The 18,834-nt window shown below is 39.2% G+C and overlaps 2 protein-coding genes across 3 annotated transcripts in view; one reads left to right on the forward strand and one right to left on the reverse strand.

The window, feature by feature from the left end:
• The window catches only part of LOC123517694 (vacuolar protein sorting-associated protein 51 homolog), an 83,539-nt gene extending 65,475 nt beyond the window's left edge, over positions 1–18,064 (reverse strand). Inside the window, exons 1-2 of one of the 2 annotated variants that reach the window (XM_045278050.1) lie at positions 17,979–18,064; positions 16,957–17,130 (exon numbers count right to left, since the gene is read on the reverse strand). The gene's annotated coding sequence lies outside the window, so the exon portion shown is untranslated. The remainder of the gene's footprint in view (positions 1–16,956; positions 17,131–17,978) is intronic. The other variant, XM_045278049.1, reaches the window with a different exon arrangement.
• Positions 3,356–4,399, forward strand: LOC123517382 (tigger transposable element-derived protein 1-like). Its single transcript, XM_045277393.1, has 3 exons — positions 3,356–3,806; positions 3,948–4,136; positions 4,368–4,399. Exons 1-3 carry the CDS (start codon positions 3,356–3,358, stop codon positions 4,397–4,399), a joined length of 672 nt encoding a protein of 223 aa, XP_045133328.1.
• Positions 18,065–18,834: the final 770 nt, after the last annotated feature.

Here is an 18,834-nt window from a genome sequence, read left to right on the forward strand (position 1 = left end):
CTCTCTTATGGTCATCACTGCATTACTTTTATCTTTACTTTGCAATGACAATTGATCTTGAGTGATATCATAGTAAACTCTAAGCGTCTTTACTCTCGCTTGGTTCACTGCAGCTATACTCTTTCCTCTAAGCTTATTTTGTAGAGATTCACAGTTAGAAGATTTTAATGGTTAAATTACTGTTCTATTATGTCTTGTTCCTTGTCACCAGTCCCTTGCAAATTATCAATATACAAAATGTTCTGCAATTTCTTTTATGCATAGTTGTTGATCTTTAACATTCTCCAGATGTCTCTTGATAATTGCATTTAGTAGAAATTGAGATTAAGTGCCTCCAAACAAAACTACTTTGAACCTATAAATAACAAAGTCACTGTTAAGATCTAAGGGCTCCTTAGCCCACAAGAATCATGTAGCTACTATCCTGATCTTCTTCATATAACTTTACAATTAAATAAGCCATTCCTTTTACTTATTCTCAAGAAACTTGTCATCCAAGCCACTTTGAGTTTTCCATAAATTGCTTTGATTGTGAATGGGTAAAACTATACCTAAAAGATTGAAGATGGTAGCCATTACACTCATACCTCTCTTATGGTCATCACTGCATTACTTTTATCTTTACTTTGCAATGACAATTGATCTTGAGTGATATCATAGTAAACTCTAAGCGTCTTTACTCTCGCTTGGTTCACTGCAGCTATACTCTTTCCTCTAAGCTTATTTTGTAGAGATTCACAGTTAGAAGATTTTAATGGTTAAATTACTGTTCTATTATGTCTTGTCCCTTGTCACCAGTCCTTTGCAAATTATCAATATACAAAATGTTCTGCAATTTCTTTTATGCATAGTTGTTGATCTTTAACATTCTCCAGATGTCTCTTGATAATTGCATTTAGTAGAAATTGAGATTAAGTGCCTCCAAACAAAACTACTTTGAACCTATAAATAACAAAGTCACTGTTAAGATCTAAGGGCTCCTTAGCCCACAAGAATCATGTAGCTACTATCCTGATCTTCTTCATATAACTTTACAATTAAATAAGCCTTTTCAGTGTCACTAATCCAGGCGTATCTATGCAACTGGAATCTTAGAAAGATCTCTGTTAAGTCTGTTACTAAAGTTGCTCCTGTGAATAGACAATAATTTAACTATGCTCTTATTCTTCGCAGAGCAATCATACACTAATCTTACAGGAGTAGTCGTACTCACTCTCTCAACTCCTTTATGAGGTACAGTATATAATGGCATGGCAGCACATGTAATTAAAAATGGGACCACAGGCTACAGGTTAAGGATAGTTACTACCCCCACATTAGCTCCACCATCAGGTGCATTAAAGTGACCACTTAAGGTAAGTAACAATACTATTCCTTTTTCCCATACATATACTGCATGTACTATGTCATAGTCAGCACCTATCAGCAAGCTTATTTCCCCTTTACCCTCTATCTTGGGGTATGCTATTTCATAACCTTTGTTCATTAGCCAATCATGTACTTCTGCCAGATCTACAGGACTTTTATAATTGGGCAACTGGTCTACTACTACTGCATTCAAGGTCCTTCTTGCCTTACGCTTAAAGTTCAGCGTCACAACATAGTCTTTCCTTTCAGTACTTCCTGTAAATCCCTGTAACTGAACTTGTCCTACAACCCAATGCTTTAACACATTCCCTATGATTCGCAGCGCAGCAAACTCGCCCACACTGTGATACAAATAAATTGTCATCACATTAGTGCTAGTCAAGCCAGCAAAGCAAGAAGAGTACGGTGTTGCCAGGGAGAACAACCAAACGAACTGGCAACCTCAAAGTGTTTGCCCACCAGTGGGTTGCATCACATGCCGTGAAAAATCTATGACTTCTCTGTGATATGACTTTATTTGTCGATATTCAGTGCATCTCTATACTATACTATATTTTTCCTTTCCTAAATTTATTGACATTTTTGTATCTTTGATTTGCATATTTAGAAAATGAATGCAACACAGTTTTATGGTCAACTTAGTCCAACAGATGAAAGAGAGAAGATAAAATAAGATAATAAAGATGATATCCAGAAAATTATGAAATTATGAAAAGATCAATAAAGAAAAATATTGAAGCTTATCAAGGAAAGTCCAATTGTGATATCTCAGTTTGAATTATTTGTTATAGCAAAGTTTTATGTTCTTCTGAAGAAAAAATACAAGATAATAGTATATAGTTTTCTTATATGAATAAGAAAAAGAAAAAAGTATTTTTCAATTGATTTTTATAACAGATATTTTTTTACTTATTATGTTTTATTTCTTTATTTATGTTTATTTATATAAGCAATTCAAAAGAGTTAACAATGGCAGCTTTTTTTTTTTACAATTTGTCCAAATAATATCAAGAAAAATATAAAAAATCAATGAAAAAATAATTGAAGCTTGTCAGGGAAAGTCCAATTGTGACATCTCTTTCAATGATTTTATAGAAAGCATTTATGCTCTTCTGAAGGAAAAAATGCAAGATAATAGTTTTTTTACATGTATTAGAAAGAAAATATGAAAACAAGAAGACTAGTTTTCATATAATTTTCATAACACTACAAAAAGAAATAAGTTTCTTATTATTTGTCAATCAGCGTTTATTATGCTCTCCTGCACATACTGTTTATTGCAGTTTTAATATATAATCTAATTTCTATAAATAGTAAGATCAAAATGTGATATATGTGAAAACTCTTGTATGACCCACCGGTGGGTTGCATCGCAACACTGGATAGTAGCTGATGACCCACTGGTGGGTCGTACTGCAGGGGACATACTAAATTAGCCAAGCAGGATTTTATTATAAATTATCTCTGTAAACACTGGTCTAACAGTACCCAATTCATTATGACTACAGTGTTCTCTCGCTATTTCGCGGTTCAACTTTCGCAGCTTCACTGTTTCACGGGTTTTATATACGTCTTCCCCCCCGCCACTTCCAGGTTTGCGTTTCGTGGCCTCAGTGCATCGCGGGGTTTTCAAAAATATTCATCAAAAGACAAAAATGAAAAAAATACAGCCATATCAGCAGCCATAATGCGGGAAAAAACATTGTTTCATGTTGATGCATGCGAGAGAAGGTTTCCCAGTTTGCCAAGTAAAGAGATGAGTTGATTCAGAGGCTCTGTACATACCCACGGGCACTCATACAAGGCGTGTGATTGGTTCCTGGCGCGAGATCGACCGATGAGAGCAAGAGTGGCTTTATCCCGTGAGCTGATCGGATGTGCATCATCGCAGCCTCACCCAACATCTCGCCAGTCTTTTAACTGTCTTGCATACTAGTGTTGTGTTCGCGACAATTTATTTTAAATAGTGACTCATTAAGCCCTTAAAATGCCGCCTAAGCACTGTGCCCCTGCAAAAGCTTCCTCTAGTGAAGCCAAGAGGAAGAAGATGATGACCATTAGTGAGAAAGTGAAACTTTTGGACATGCTCAAAGAGGGCAGAAGTTATGTCTCTGTGGCACGCCATTATGGCATGAATGAATCTACAATGTGGTACATCAAGAAAGACAAAGCAAATATCCGCAAAACTGCTTCCATAACCTTCAATAAGGGAGCGAAATGTAAGGTAACTCCGCGTAATGAGAGAATTGTGAAAATGGAAGCTGCATTGGCATTGTGGATTGCTGATAGCAGGAAAAAGACAGTGAGTTTGGACACTAATATGATCAGGACAAAAGCCAAAGCTCTCTACGACCAAATCTTGCCTGATGACGACAATGAAGAGGCTGAAGTAGGTGCTGACGAACCTGACAAACCTCAAGCCAGTAACACTGCCAGGAGTGATTCGCTTCCTCAAGGACGAGGCTTTTCAGCCAGCAAAGGCTGGTTCGAAAAATTTTAAAAAAGATACAGCCTCAGAAGCGTGCCTCTGTATGGTGATGCTTCCTCTGCTGAGAACGATGCAGCTCATTGTTATGTAGAGGAAGAGTTTCCTAACCTCATCAGTGAGGAAAGCTACCTCCCTGAGCAAGTTTTTAACATGGATGAAACAGGCCTTTTCTGGAAGATGATGCCTTCGCGTACATTCCTCTTCAAAGACGAAGTGAAGAGGCCAGGCTTCAAGCTCCACAAGGACCATGTGACTCTCATCATGTGTGGCAATGCTGCAGGTTTTATGCTTAAGCCAGGCCTTATTTATAAAGCCAAAAATCCTTGGGGATTAAAAAACAAAAATAAGGCTCTGCTGCCCGTGTACTGGATGTATAACTCCAAGGCCTGAAAAGGGCCTCCCCTTTAAGGTCCTTCTCTTGATGGACTGTGCGGGAGGCCACGCAACGGATCTGCAATATGACGGGGTGCAGGTAGAGTTTCTGCCCCCTAACACTACATCTCTAATTCAGCCGATGGATCAAGGTGTCGTTCGTGCCTTTAAGGGGACTGTCCGGTGAAGTTTTTGAAAAATAAAAAATAAAGAGGTACGTGGGTAATTTTTTTTTTTTCCACTGATAGATGTTTATTACACGATGTTAGTTTAGTAGTTACAAGTGAATCGACCCATAAATAACTGCATGAAAAATTAAAAATCAATTTTAAAAATACATATTTTTCCTATAAACTTTGTCACTAGAAGACATATTTCTATTTTGCCAGTACGGATATGAAGTATGTCATATACCAAAACTTTTCACCTCATAGAATTTAGATTTTTTTATTTTGATGGCCATTATGAATTTTTTATATATATATATATATATATATATATATATATATATATATATATATATATACATAAAATCATATTGCGGCACTTAGAAAAAAAAAAATTCCAAATTCTATGAGATGAAAATGTAGCAGCTTCATTGAGTTTCAAAAAGATACCTCAAAATTGAAAATCTGTTGAGAAATGTGGGAGAAGATTCGATTTGAATGATAAAAAGTGGAAACAGAGAAAAAGGCAAAAAAAAACAGATGTCATTTTCGTCCTCTATGACCCTGTACATTTATTTGGTGTCAGGGCTGGCCGGCCGTCCAAGATAGTTAAGGGTATTTATTTAATGACTACTCGTGTTCTGGTGTATAGTTTACGTTCGAGCAGCCGTAAACATATGAGCAAATGCTTCATGGTGAGGCCAAACTGACTCGTCGGAGGTAACGTAGGGAAGACTTGTTGGGAATGCCTTCAGTCTCTCTCTCCAGCCAGAATATCATGCTATTTCCCACTTTCTAATATGTAAGTGTCATGTGTTTAAGTTGTGTTTACGATGTTAGTGTTAAGTTGTGTTTACGGTGTTTTGGCTGTGTTTACGTTGTGCGTGTGTTTAATTTGATAGGGATATCAATGTTAAGCCATTAATTAATTTGTTTGAATGTTCGCAGTGGGGTTTTTGTTTTGGACTGGCATATGCCATTCAGTGCTGTGACGGATCGGTTGAAAATTGACCAAGGAGAGAGAGGACCCCTATCTGGATATCACAGCTCACACACAGGACGGAAAAGGAGCGTCGTGGCCTATGACGCGTTTAGGATGCCACATACTCTCAAAGTGGATCTGGTGACGTGGCTCGCCCTGCGTCCTGAGCTGGTAACGAGAACATGCCCATCAAGGCTGTGGCATGTTCCAGCTTTGCGAGGCCTGACAGCCTGCCGTTTGAGTGGCTTCTTTTTCCCTGTCATCTATTGGACTTCGGGAAGTGTAACCTATCTCCTGTTGCCCCCTGGCACTCGACCTGCAAGTGCCTCCTTGGAGCCCTGGACTTCCTTGATCAGCAGCTGTACTTGGGGCGTTGTGTGTGGCTCGGATGAGTGGCGTTGTGTGTGGCTCAGATGAGTGGCGTTGTGTGTGGCTCGGATGAGTGTTGTTGTGTGGGTTTGATGAGTGTTGTTGTAAGGATGTTGATGGTGATGGTATCGTGTGTCTGTACGTGATTGTGCATTGTCATTCTTTTTTTTTGTTATGATGTCACAGTCTTTTACTTGTCTCTCCTGGTTGGTGATAATGCTATGGCACACTTAAGCAATGTCAATTCAGGGGGAGGTAACTCACTCCCTTCCATCTGTCCACGTTTGTTACCCACTCTTAACCCCTGACATTTGGGTTGGATATTTTGTGCTCATACACCACTATGTGCATCATATATCCTTTTTAGGGATGTTTAGAATATTCTGTACGACTCATATGGCACCTGGCCGCCCCTACAATGATTGTAGTTATTAGTCACTCGAAGGCGAGGATGTCTCCATCCATGCATGGTCGTTACAACTTGTAATTTCCACTTGCATCATTTGTTTAGATATTGTAAGGCAAAAAAGGCAGGTAAAATAGGCTGGATTGTGGCTTGCAAGGTGTCAAATAACGGGCGAGATACTCAATAGATCCTCCTCCCATTGCAGTCACATGGACACTGAAATGGAAGGGGAGAGGGTGTGTTCCTGTGTACGCCATAGTACTGAGTTGCCAGCGCCCACCTTTCCTTACCAAAGAAACCACTTTCTATGGCTTTTTCCATGCTTATCATCATCATTTATGGTACAGAGAGTGGGGACGGGGGAAGCCCCGGGCTGCGGTGGGTGTGGCAGGGACCCTTTAAAGTTTAAATACCCCACGTATTTTACTGTATTTCCCCAAAATACTCCATCACTATGTTGCCATAAGTTTGGGGATGCTCTAGTGGTGGTTTGGGGATTTTCAATTTTTTTTCAGATTTTTCGATACCATGGCCACTGGACGGTCCCCTTAAGGCACTCTACACTCGCTCCATGATGGAGAGCCTCATCTCGGCAGTTGACGACATAGACGAAGAATTCACCTTGAAAAAATACTGGCGTAGTTATGACATTGCCTCATGTTTGTCTAATATCCAGCAAGCATTTAAGAACATGAAAAATGAGACCATAAATTCTAGCTGGAAGAAATTATGGCCTAATGTGGTGCACGGCTATCCAGGCTTCACTCCTGACAAAGTTCATCACTCAGCGGTGAAGAAGACGGTGAGGCTGGCTCGCATCATGACGGATGAAGGATTTGTCGATCTGACGGAAAAAAACGTCAGCCACCTTATCGATTGCCACTAGGACCCACTGACAGATGTAAAACTCCTTGGGATGACAAAGTCTGTAAGTGAGGAAGAAATCGAAGAAGAAACAGAAAAGCGTGGCCTAACCCTGGAGAACCTGCAACATTTGTGCAACATGGCAAGGGCAATGCAACACTTTGCACAAGAGAATGACGACAATATAGTTCGAGCTGTCGAGTTTAGCAATTGTGTAGACGGGGTTATGTCCTTGTACAGGGGAATTTTGCAGCAAAAGAAAAAACAAAGACAACAACTACCCATCATCATGTTTTTCTCAAAGGTGAAAACCCCAGCTACACCATCAGCGCCTCCAGCATAAGAATCTCCAAGTGAAGATAAAGCCTCTATAAGTCAAGTGAGTGCCTCTCCTCTGCCACCACCAGCCTCCACGCCCCCAACATGAGCCTCTTCGCCTCTCTCAGAAGGCAATGTCAATGATCCAGCACCAACATCTAACAATGAGGCACTCCCTGAACTGACGTAAAGGACTCATTATACCTGTGCAGTAACACCATTATCATCATCACATTCATCGAGCTGCACACCTGTCATCGTCTTTATCATCATCGTTGTCATTCCTGGAGTCAATTCTCAGGATGCTACCATCATTGGTGAGTGTTACGTATCGTATGAGAGAGAGAGAGAGAGAGAGAGAGAGAGAGAGAGAGAGAGAGAGAGAGTAAATGTATAATTACTGTATAAGGATTTATAATTACGTACATTGATTTAAGGGCCAGCACAACAGCTGAAATAGGTAAAATGGGCTCAACTAACAAAATTTTCTTTTTTTGAATATTCACATAACAAAAACATCTAAGAAACAAATTCTGGAAAGAAAATATCTCAAAAAGTTTGACAACACTGTTTAAAGGGATGCGAGGCAATTGCTATTTAAAGCTCTGAGTGGACTTTAAATCTTAAGTACAAATAGTTATGGTGTTTTGTCTCACTTAGAAGTGGAGGAATAAGCCGATATGCTACATACGTGTTAGATTTTAGACGGTTGACTGACTAGACGATGCTTGAGTGTCAGATAAGTGACCCAGTGACCTGCAGAACGCCATAAGGGGAGGGTGGTTGTGTGTGTCATAAGTGACTCAATGACCTGCAGAACGCCATAAGGGGAGGGTGTTTGCGGCTGTTACATTCCACTCTACCTACTTTTGCTCGTGTTTGTGCCTTTTCTATTGGTAGATTTTTTTATTCTACCAAAACAGCAAGCATGGGACTTAGTAAGAAGGACAAAATAAGGATGAAGAAGCTGACAGAGGCAAAAATGAAGAAAAGAAAAGAGCAAGCAGGGAGGGAGGGAGGCGATGGGGCGAGACTAGGAGAGGGAACAGCTGATAACCACCACCACCACCGTGCTCCCTAACACCACCAGCACCACCGGCACCGCCACCAACCAAACCTACCACATCACAATCAAGTTTTAAAAATGACAATGCACCAGAGATAGAGTCAACAGAAACAAGTCACCGAAAATACATGATTGTAGACAAGAACAACCTGATGGAGTGGGTCAGAAGTTTCTGCTGACCTTTGGTGTACCTGTGAAGCACCTGGTTAGTGAACAGTGTCATTGAGCAGGGGGAAGGCGCTCATTGCTGGTAAAACTACTGTACAGTAAGGTCTCAGTTTACGTCAGAGTTATGTTCCTGAAACATGACGTAAGTCGATTTTGTACGTAACTCGAGTTTCCGTACATTTCAAAGCATATTATGGAGTTTTCAACCAATCATTGTTTATGGTCATTCAGGTAAGTTAAAGGTTATATTGTTATATTATTTACAAGTATGTAGGAATATGAAACACAAGCTTGTTTTTGTTGTTGATTAGGGCCACGAACGCGAAGGACTGCAGGTTGCTGAGAGGGGTGGACGCCTGAGGCCGCCAGAAGGGTGGGCAGGTCGAATGTTGTGACGCCCAGGGTGGACAGCTGGGAGTGTGGTGCAGTGCGGTGGGAGTAGAAGCGTGGGCAGCGGGGCAGGAAATGCAATAGGAAAGGGCAATAGGGATCAGCAGACAGGCGCAGATGGTGCAAGTCAGCTGCGAGTGTCGTGTGGCCCAGGCGAAGGCTCCGGAGTTGTTATTGTTGTGATGGGTGTGCGAGCCCTCAAGGTCGTCAACCTCCCCGTTGTCATGGTAACGGGCTTCCCATTTTCTTCTTCCTCCCTCACACACAGCTGCTGCCTCCTTCTCATGTCTTTTAATTATGTCCTCTTTTTCTTGTAGCGTAATGGTTTTCCTTTTCTTAGCATCACTGCTGTCACTAAGAAGTTTTCTCTTTGGTGCCATTGAGCAAGATACTAAGAACTTGAGTCAGTAAACGCAGAAGTAGGATAACACTCTTGCCAGGGGCGACGGTGTGGTGGAACTGAGGCAGGGTGTTATTGTATTCAAGCGTGAGGCGGGTGGTGTGGCGGGCAACCACCAACAATAACAATAAATCCCGCACTTTACGATTTATAAATTTTCAATTTTTTTAATCTTAAATTGCCTTATAGTGGACTGACGTAACTACGAGTTTGACGTAACTCGAGACCGACGTAACCCGGGACTTTACTGTATATATATATATATATATATATATATATATATATATATATATATATATATATATATATATATATATATTATATATATATATATATATATTCATATATATATACATTAACCGTGATAAATGAGGGATCACTGTATTCTCAGTTGCATATACAGGCAACCCCCGCTTAACGAAGGTTTACACAACGAAATTTCGCTACAACAAAGGTTTCATTTTACTACCATCTGTTCGTTTAACGAACGCCAAACTCGCTTTAACAAAATTTTATCCAGGTAATTTTTTCCAAGTTTGAAAGCCCCACCGTATCACGCAAGCCGACAGGCTTTTGAATACACCAGCGCCTCTCGTGGACAACACGCGCACCACTCATTCCCCCTAAAACAATAACAGTGTCAGCAGCAGCTCGTTTTCCCTTGCTCAGCTTACCACCAAAATGCCCTGCAATGTCGCCTAGTGTTGCTAAGAAGACCAGGAAGTCTCTTACTCTCAAAGTGAAGCTGGATATTATTCACAGACACGAGGCGAGAAAACTAATAGCATTGCTCGCCACCATCTTGACTCCATCTACTGTCTCTACTATTTTCAAGTCAGCAGACTCTATTAAGAAGGCTGGTGAGACCATATCTTCCTTGCAAGCTAAAAGAACAACCTGAACTCATGACTCTACAATGGATAAAATGGAAAGCCTTGTGGATATGTGGTACATAAGTTTTGTATGATACAATGATGCGCCCTTTGTTTACATTACACAGGTTGCCGGTTAGTGTCTTTCCCATTTCACTCTCCCTCCCTTCATAAATTTAAGATCATTAACATTATAAAGTTACATACATAAATACATTAGCGTACATTATAATGACTTAAATTAAATTGCCTAAATGTTTAACTTCATAATTTTTACTTTCATTAAACCTTTCATTGTACTATGATGCACTCTCGCTTTGTTTACTCTCAATGGAGTCAGGGGTTAAACTTGTTATAATCGATTCGCTTGACGAAGTTTCGCTTAACGAAGGGTTTTTTAGGAATATACCCCTTCGTTAAGCGGGGGTTGCCTATATGCTGCTTTTATTTTATCTTCTCTCCCATATGTGTATTCCAACAACTTCATGGCAGGTTCATAACTTCCACTCCTGTCATGTCCCTTCAAGTAGATAAATTTCTGAATGTCATTTAAATCTCTTCTATCATGTAATGTACACTTGAATAACACTCAAAAACCTATCCATGGCTCGGATTTCCATCAAAGCTATCTAAATTTAACGTTGGCAACTTGATTTCTTTAGACCTCACAGTTTTATTATCAAAGTGTTTCAGCTTATTTAGAGCTATATTCAATTACTTCATCTTCCATTGATCATTCATATTCACTTTACTACAGTACTTCTTCCTCCAGCTTTTCCCTTTCTAATATCTCAATTGTCTTTTGATTATATTCTTTGATCTTATCTAACGTTCATACCACTCACTTTTGCAAACAAGTCATGTGAACTTCATCATTACTTGCCAGCACATTTTCATTGGATTGTACTAACTTAGTGCAAACAGGTCTATTCCTGGCCCTCAGGTGTATTAATTTTTTAATCTGCCATGTTAACCTAATAAATATCTCAAGTTTCCTTTCCAACCATACTATTACACCTGTGCTAGACAGCCACTGTTCTCCTAAATCTATTAATAGTGGTGTTCCTCAGGGTTCTGTCCTGTCACCCACTCTCGTTCTATTATTCATTAATGTCCTTCTTAACCAAACTTTTTGGCCTATCTACTCCTATGCTGATGATATCCCCCTACATCTTTCCACATCCTTTCAGAGACAACCAACCCTTCAGAAAGTCAATAGATCACAAAGGGATGCCACAGAATGCCTGAGTTCTGATCTCTCTAAGTTTTCTGATTGGGGCAGAGAAAACAGTAGTTTTCAATGCCTCAAAAACTCAATTCCTCCATCTATCAACTCAACACAACCTTCCAGACAACTATCCCCTCTTCTTCAATGACATTCAACTGTCTCCCTCTTCCACACTAAATATCTTCAGTCTGTCCTTTACTTATAATCTTAACTGGAAACTTCACATCTCTAGCTAAAACAGCTTTTATGAAGTTAGGCGTTCTGCCTCATGTTTGTGGGGGTTCCACTCATACAGCTTTATTAGACAGGATGGAATCAAAAGCTTTTCATCTCATCAACTCCCCTCCTCTAACTGAATGTCTTGAGCCTCTTTCTCACCGCCGAAATGTTGCATCTCTTTCTATCTTTTATCACTATTTTTCCTGCTAACTGCTCTACTCATCTTGCTAACTGCAGGCCTCCCTTCCTCCCCTACCCTCATTGCACAAGGCTTTCTTCTTCCTCTCATCCCTATTCTGTCCAACCCTCTAATATAAGAGTTAACCAGTATTCTAAATCATTCATACCTTTCTCCAGTAAATTCTGGAACTCCTGCCTGCTTCTGTATTTCCACCTTCCTATGCCTTGACTTCTTTTAAGAGAGAGGTGTCAAGATATGTGTCCCAAGCTTTTGACCAATTTTTCAAATCTTTTATGGAAGCTGCCTTTTTTTCCTTGTATTTTTTTTGCCCATGGCAGTTCTCCCTCTTACATAGAGGAAAAAAAGTACATTAATAACTTCAATTAAATTTAGTAAATTAAAACTAACCAATCATCCAAGTTAATTTTTTCTAACTCTTGGGCTAGAACTTCAATATCTTTGGCCACCTTTGTGAGGTCAGTATTGGGCAGGATATCGTTCCCCCCACCCATGATGACAAAAGTAAGTTGTAGTCAGTACTCCAGCAACCCCTCCCAGATGGCTTCCTCCCTGATGTTGGTCACCCTGGCATCCCCTTTCCAAAATTTCCTTAAGAAAAATTAAGGGATAACATGAGAGCTATTTATCCTCAAGCAGTTGACATATGAATGACCAAAGAGGGCCAACTTTCTGAGAGGTGCTTGGCCTTCCACTGCATCACTGATACTACTTACACAACCCCATTTTTGGTTCATTGTTTTTGTTGGTACACCACATCAGTAACTTTCCCAGGTTCATTTTAGTTTGCACTTATATCCTGATCATGGCACCAAGCTTTATCCCAACTTGTGTAGGACTTAATAACACACAACAGAGAGAGAGAGAGAGAGAGAGAGAGAGAGAGAGAGAGAGAGAGAGAGAGAGAGAGAGAGAGAGAGAGAGAGAGAGAGAGAGAGAGAGAGAGAGAGAGAGAGAGAGAGAGAGAGAGAGAGAGAGAGAGAGAGAGAGAGAGAGAGAGATTAAACCAATCATGGTTGCTAGTGGCTGCTGTTGCATGTTTAGCTCAAACTAAAACAGTTAAGGCCTTCCCTAAACTCTACCCAGAACTTAGCTGTTTAGAAGGAGTTTGGTAAGGGTAGTGCAGATAACAGTGGTGCCACATGGTTGCTGCTGGTATAGGTGGTGAGCTCTAGTACTGGTGGTGCCAAGTGCTTGAGAGAGAGTGTGTTGGTCTCACTCGTCCACCTACCTTTTATAGGTCTATAGTCCCTATGCAAGACAAGTGACATGCCACGATCTTCAACTGATGCAAGTTTCCTAAATAGTGCATTATTTAAACTATCATCATATTCCTTTATATACACAAAATATACACTATAATATTATACATTAGTTATGATGGCAGGTATACCTCTAAAATAAGTGAATGAACACCCTTCACAACCAGATATGGCAACAGAGTGATATAAAACTGCATCATGGCAGGCAGTCAGCCTTCACTAACAGATAAAAAAAAACACTTGATCAACTGATATTTCTTTTACTAACTTACACTATCTTACTTACTACTTTACTAATATACACTATCATACTATACATTAGTTATGATAGCTGCTATACCTCTAAAATTAATGAACACCCTTCACAACCAGACATAGCAAGAAAATAATAAAAAACTGCATCATGGCAGGCAGTCAGCCTTCACTAACTTGATCAACTGATATATTTTTCTTTAATTTGCAATGCCTGTGAAGAACTTAATGCAAACACACATTTCCAGTCAAGGCTCTAGAATTATACTTGAACAAACATTCAAACACCTGAGATTCAAAAACAGTTTGGAATAACAATGGTGGCCAGGGATTTTAGTAGATATTCTTATACACAGAGACCACAAATATCTCCAACCAAATATGATGATCTGTAATGGAAAGTCTGAGACGGAGAGAGATGTATAGTTTCTCTAAATCCAATAGGAAAAGTAACAATCACATTCCTAAGGTGCTATCATTTTACATTATTAGATTAGGATCAGGTCTAAGGAATTTTTAAGGAGAAGTGCGTGTATCAAGGGATATTTATCTATTCACATTTATAGGTTATATCATCAGTAAAACCTAGCATTTTATGTGTGACCAGACTAAAATTGTCTTGTCAACCATTCTATTCCTTGTCTTACTAGGGAAGCAGCATTCATCTCTGCCACCTGAAAACACACCATTCCTAAATATTATCACATTCGCTGGGGAAGAGCTGAATATTTTTAAAAACCACATATGGATAAAAATTTACAAGAGGTTTTTCCTCTGCCAAATATTCTTAGAATTTTTTTGTAAATACGAAATTTGGTTTCCCCGACCAACTACACCAAAACATATTTGGGGAAGGTAAACTTATACCTAGTTATACCAACAGCTCATTTCTGGATAAAACTTTTTTTTGGTAGATTTTGACCTGTTTTGAATGAATCTGCACTTTGTTTCCATTGCAAATAGGTACTTTTTTTTATTACCTCCCTCTTTCCCTTGCAAATTGTTGCTGCTGCTGCTCATTGCTGGCTATGCCATCTTATTTTGATTTATTTATTTTACCAAGGCTAACCTAACCCTAATTTTAACCTAACCTAATCTAGCAAATTTAAACTAACCTAACCAGGTTAGTTTAGTTTAGGTTGAGATAAGAAGCTTCATTTTCTCAGAACAATATTAACTTTATCTAACACAATTAAACGGATCTAACCAAAGTAAAGTGGCCTAACCTGACTATCAACGCTAAGAAATTAATATGAAGTCATTACATTATTTCTCTTCGTAAAATCTGGCAAATGGTAATACATTGGATACAATCAAGACTAGCCTGGAAAGACATCTTTCATATGCATAGACTGATTCAAATAGAGTTGCCTCTCTCTCTCTCTCTTTGACTGGCTAGATTTATTCTGTATTATTTTTACTAGTCAGTGGCTGCATGCTCAAACATAAGAACCAATCACCATCATTCATTTTACGTATGTCCAAATAATGTGACAGCACGCACATATGAATGAACACACGTAACGGAATTCCTCAGTGCCTGGAAGTCCATCACACAGGCAGGTATCGCTTTCTCTCCCCAAAAGGTGGTAAATTCAAAATTTCTTTTATCATTATAAACAATTTGCAATGGGTATGTATGGGTTCAAATTACTCAGAAGAAAAAGTCCTACAAGATGAGAAAGGTGACAAAAGCCATATCACTGTTGGTTCAAAAGTAAAATAATGCCACAAATTCAATCTTAGCTAACCAAATCCTAAAACTAACCTAACCTAAATCTATTCAAACTCAACGAAGCAAGTCACTCCGGCCCCTCGTTACTCCGGCCCTGGTCACTTCGGCCCCTAGTTTTTCCGGCCCTGGTCACTCCGGCCTCCCCCCCGTTCGACCCAGGTCACTCCGGCCTCACTGGCTGCATGCACGTGTGTGTGTGTGTGTGTGTGTGTTTCACCATGGCTTCCTGGTATTGCGCAATAGGATTACCCATGCATGGTCCGCCCCATTCTTTCAAAGAAAGTCGTTCTTCATAATTATAGTCTCTCTCTCTCTCTCTCTCTCTCTCTCTCTTACACGTGTAATAGTTTCGGGTTTCAAAACCAAAAATTACTTCCTGATCAGCGGGTATCGAACTTTGGTCCATTAGATCGTAAGTCAGCTTCATTGCCCCCTGAGCTACTGCAGACCCCATGGATCGACACTATTACTTCACAATTACTACTCTTCAAAGAAGTAAAAAATGTAAAGGTTCAAGTGCGTCTGGTCAAGGATGGCAAACTATTTGTTGTCAGAGACGAAAATACCGATCTCTACAAGGACGAATATTTGCATTATGGAACAAGTATGAACAGCATGACCTTACCACTGACCAATTATTAAAAGCATGTTCCAGGCTAAGTGGACCTAGTGTTTAGTTTGCAATATGATCGAGTGTGTTTTTTACTTAGACGCATACTTTTGTATACATGTACATATATTTTAGTACCAGTAGACTGCCAGATTTTTTTTTTTTTTTTTTTACTTAGACGCATACTTTAGTATACATATATATTTTAGTATCAGTAGGCTGCCTATTTTTTTTTTTTTTTTACCTAGATGCATAGTTTTGTATACAGATATATTATATTTTAGTATCAGTATAGGGTACTTGATTTTTTCACACGAGTATATATATATATATATATATATATATATATATATATATATATATATATATATATATATATATATATATGATACTGATATTGTACTAGAATTATTATATCGTACTATATTTATTGTATTGTATGTAACGTTAATGGCAATGTAATTTAAAAGTAAAGGGAAGTCAAAACTAATTTGTTACTATATAATTATCAAAGAGCTTTTGAACTACGGAGGCGAGGTGTTTACATCACGATGAAGCCAGTCAGCGCTCCCATATTGTTGTGGGCAGGGTGTGGTGAGCCTTGTTTGAGCATTTCTATTGGTTGTATGCATTCATTTATTTTATTGTGGTTTCAGTAATATTATCTATCCATTTTTGTGCAATTTACATGCATACATATTTGGATTAAGTTCGTTATAGTTATTGTGTATATGTATGACTCTACTACGTAATCATTTAATAAAAGAGAAAGCCTGTTACTATATTCCTTTCTAGATTACATAGTACAATTGGTGGGCCGGAGTGACCAGGGTGGTAGGCCGGGATGACTAGGGTGGTAGGCCAGAGTTACTAGGGTTGGGGGCCGTAGTGACTGAGGGCCGGTGGAACTAGGGGCCGGAGTGACTGTAAATCCAAACTCAAAAGCACCAATACGAGTCAATAATAACCAAGCGCCGAAGGAAAAAATAAATATATGGGAAGTACAGTGATTATACTACCACAACATGCAATCCTGACATGTACTACTGATAAGGACTGATGATAAACATTTACCAAACTGTGCTTTTCCCGTGGAAACCGAGATATTTTCTTAGAATCCAATAAAATAAGCAAAAATCACATTCCCAATGTTATAACGTTTGATACAATAATATCCATGTTAATACAATATTACGGTAATCCACATATGAATGGCCTCACCTTATCGATGTCCCCACAAAGTAGATCCAACAGGGCAGCATACAGCAGAGCGAAGCACTCCAGACAAACACACACAATCACAGCCCAGCTGACGTAGTGTTGACAACTGGCGGCTGGCGATTTTGATCTTGATCTTTACGTCACCGATGACATTACTGTCTACTGAGCCATGCCCTGCATGTATCAGTAACTTCGGTCAATTTCCAGTCCCCTGTAGGCCCCCTGCTTACTAAGCAAAACCTAATCTAATCTACCCTTAACCAATATACAAAATGTAGCGAATTTTTAGCAAAGCTGCTCAACAATAACAGCAACGCTCGCCTCAGCCACCACCACTACAGCCGTTGTTGCATGAATCGTGTTCCTTGTAAAATCAAACACAGTATAGAACCGTAAAATCAAAGACCCTAAAAAAGAAAGACTGGAGAGCACCAAAATTAGGTGAAGAAAGAAAAGCTAAATGCTTACTCTGAGGTAGTTATTTCGTTCAACACAAGAGGAAGTCACCATCGCATGGACTAAAACTAGGCGAAACGAGTGTCGCAATGTAAATAAATAAAAACCTTCATACATAAGTCTTTAATAGCTAACGAGGTGGAGAGTGCGTATCCTTTACTACGAGTCCCGAGGCAAAACTGCTGGACCGGTGTCACATGCCAAAGTGTGGCCCGTGACAAAGTGTTTAGTTGCGTCTTCTGCGCATGCGCGGCCCGGGAGCGAACGACAGACACTATATAATTATGTCATGCCTATAGCTATGACAGAATGTGACAAGTGATATTGTGTGAATTTAAACAATTCGATTTTTTTTTTTTTTTTTTTAAATATTACAGTAGCCATTGGCTTTCAGCATGTATCGGTGGAAAGACTAGTGCCTCACTATGGTAGAAAAAGAACCAAAGCAGAAATATCACTATTTGTTTGATATGGGTGGCCTAAAATATGCTGTGACTGAAAACAGCGTTAATATAGCTCATTTTTCAATGATACACTAAACATGGGCCTTGAAATGTATGTCATACCTTCTCCATAATCCCGTTGGATGCTTTCATGCCACACTTTGTCACAGCAAGCCGCGGCGTCACTCTCATAGAACGGGAAGAACCAAAATCTGAAATGAGCTTTTTTATTACGAGCTCTTGGATGTTTTTAATGTTATAAACTATTACAATAAAATAAAATAAGATGTCGATTTTTTGTTATAAATCGTATGAAGCAACTGTTATTGAATAAAAAATATAAATAGAAATATTCACGATAAACTATCCTGGACGGTGATTGGCTGGCGTCACGATAAGCTCCGTCCCTTCATCAAGCCTTATAAGCCCCGCCCCTTTGTTCAAGCACGACGTTTTATCGCTTGTGTGTGGTGGTTTTTTCACATTTTTGGCATGGTGTCGTGTGCTGTGGTTCCTTTTTTAATAAAATGGAAAAACAAAAATTAATTTCCAAGGACCAGAAAACTAAGAAAAAATGGATAGCATGCAAAAGAAAAGACCTAAATAAATACAATGATATAAAGAAACACCACATGATCTGCTCAATGCATTTTAGTGTTGCGTGTTTCTAGTTTCATACAACCTATGAAAACATAAAACTATCATTAACACCACAGTCCTGCCCAACACTAAACCTGCCTATCTTGGTTACAACTGGGTGGTGTGCTGCCGGCGAAGCCGGCCCAACATATCGTACATATCCTACAAAATCTTTTAGCAATGATTTAAATACGTTTTGCTTGACCCATATGTACTAATTTGAGAAGAAAAATATATCAATGAAGTAGACAGAAAAGTTAGCACCAAGGAGGTTATATTGATGAAGACGCCGTGCGCCTATCCCACTATACTAAAAAAAAAAAAGTGAAGCCAGTGGGCG

Source organism: Portunus trituberculatus, chromosome 42 (genome assembly GCF_017591435.1).
Source record: "Portunus trituberculatus isolate SZX2019 chromosome 42, ASM1759143v1, whole genome shotgun sequence".
NCBI lineage: Eukaryota > Metazoa > Arthropoda > Malacostraca > Decapoda > Portunidae > Portunus > Portunus trituberculatus.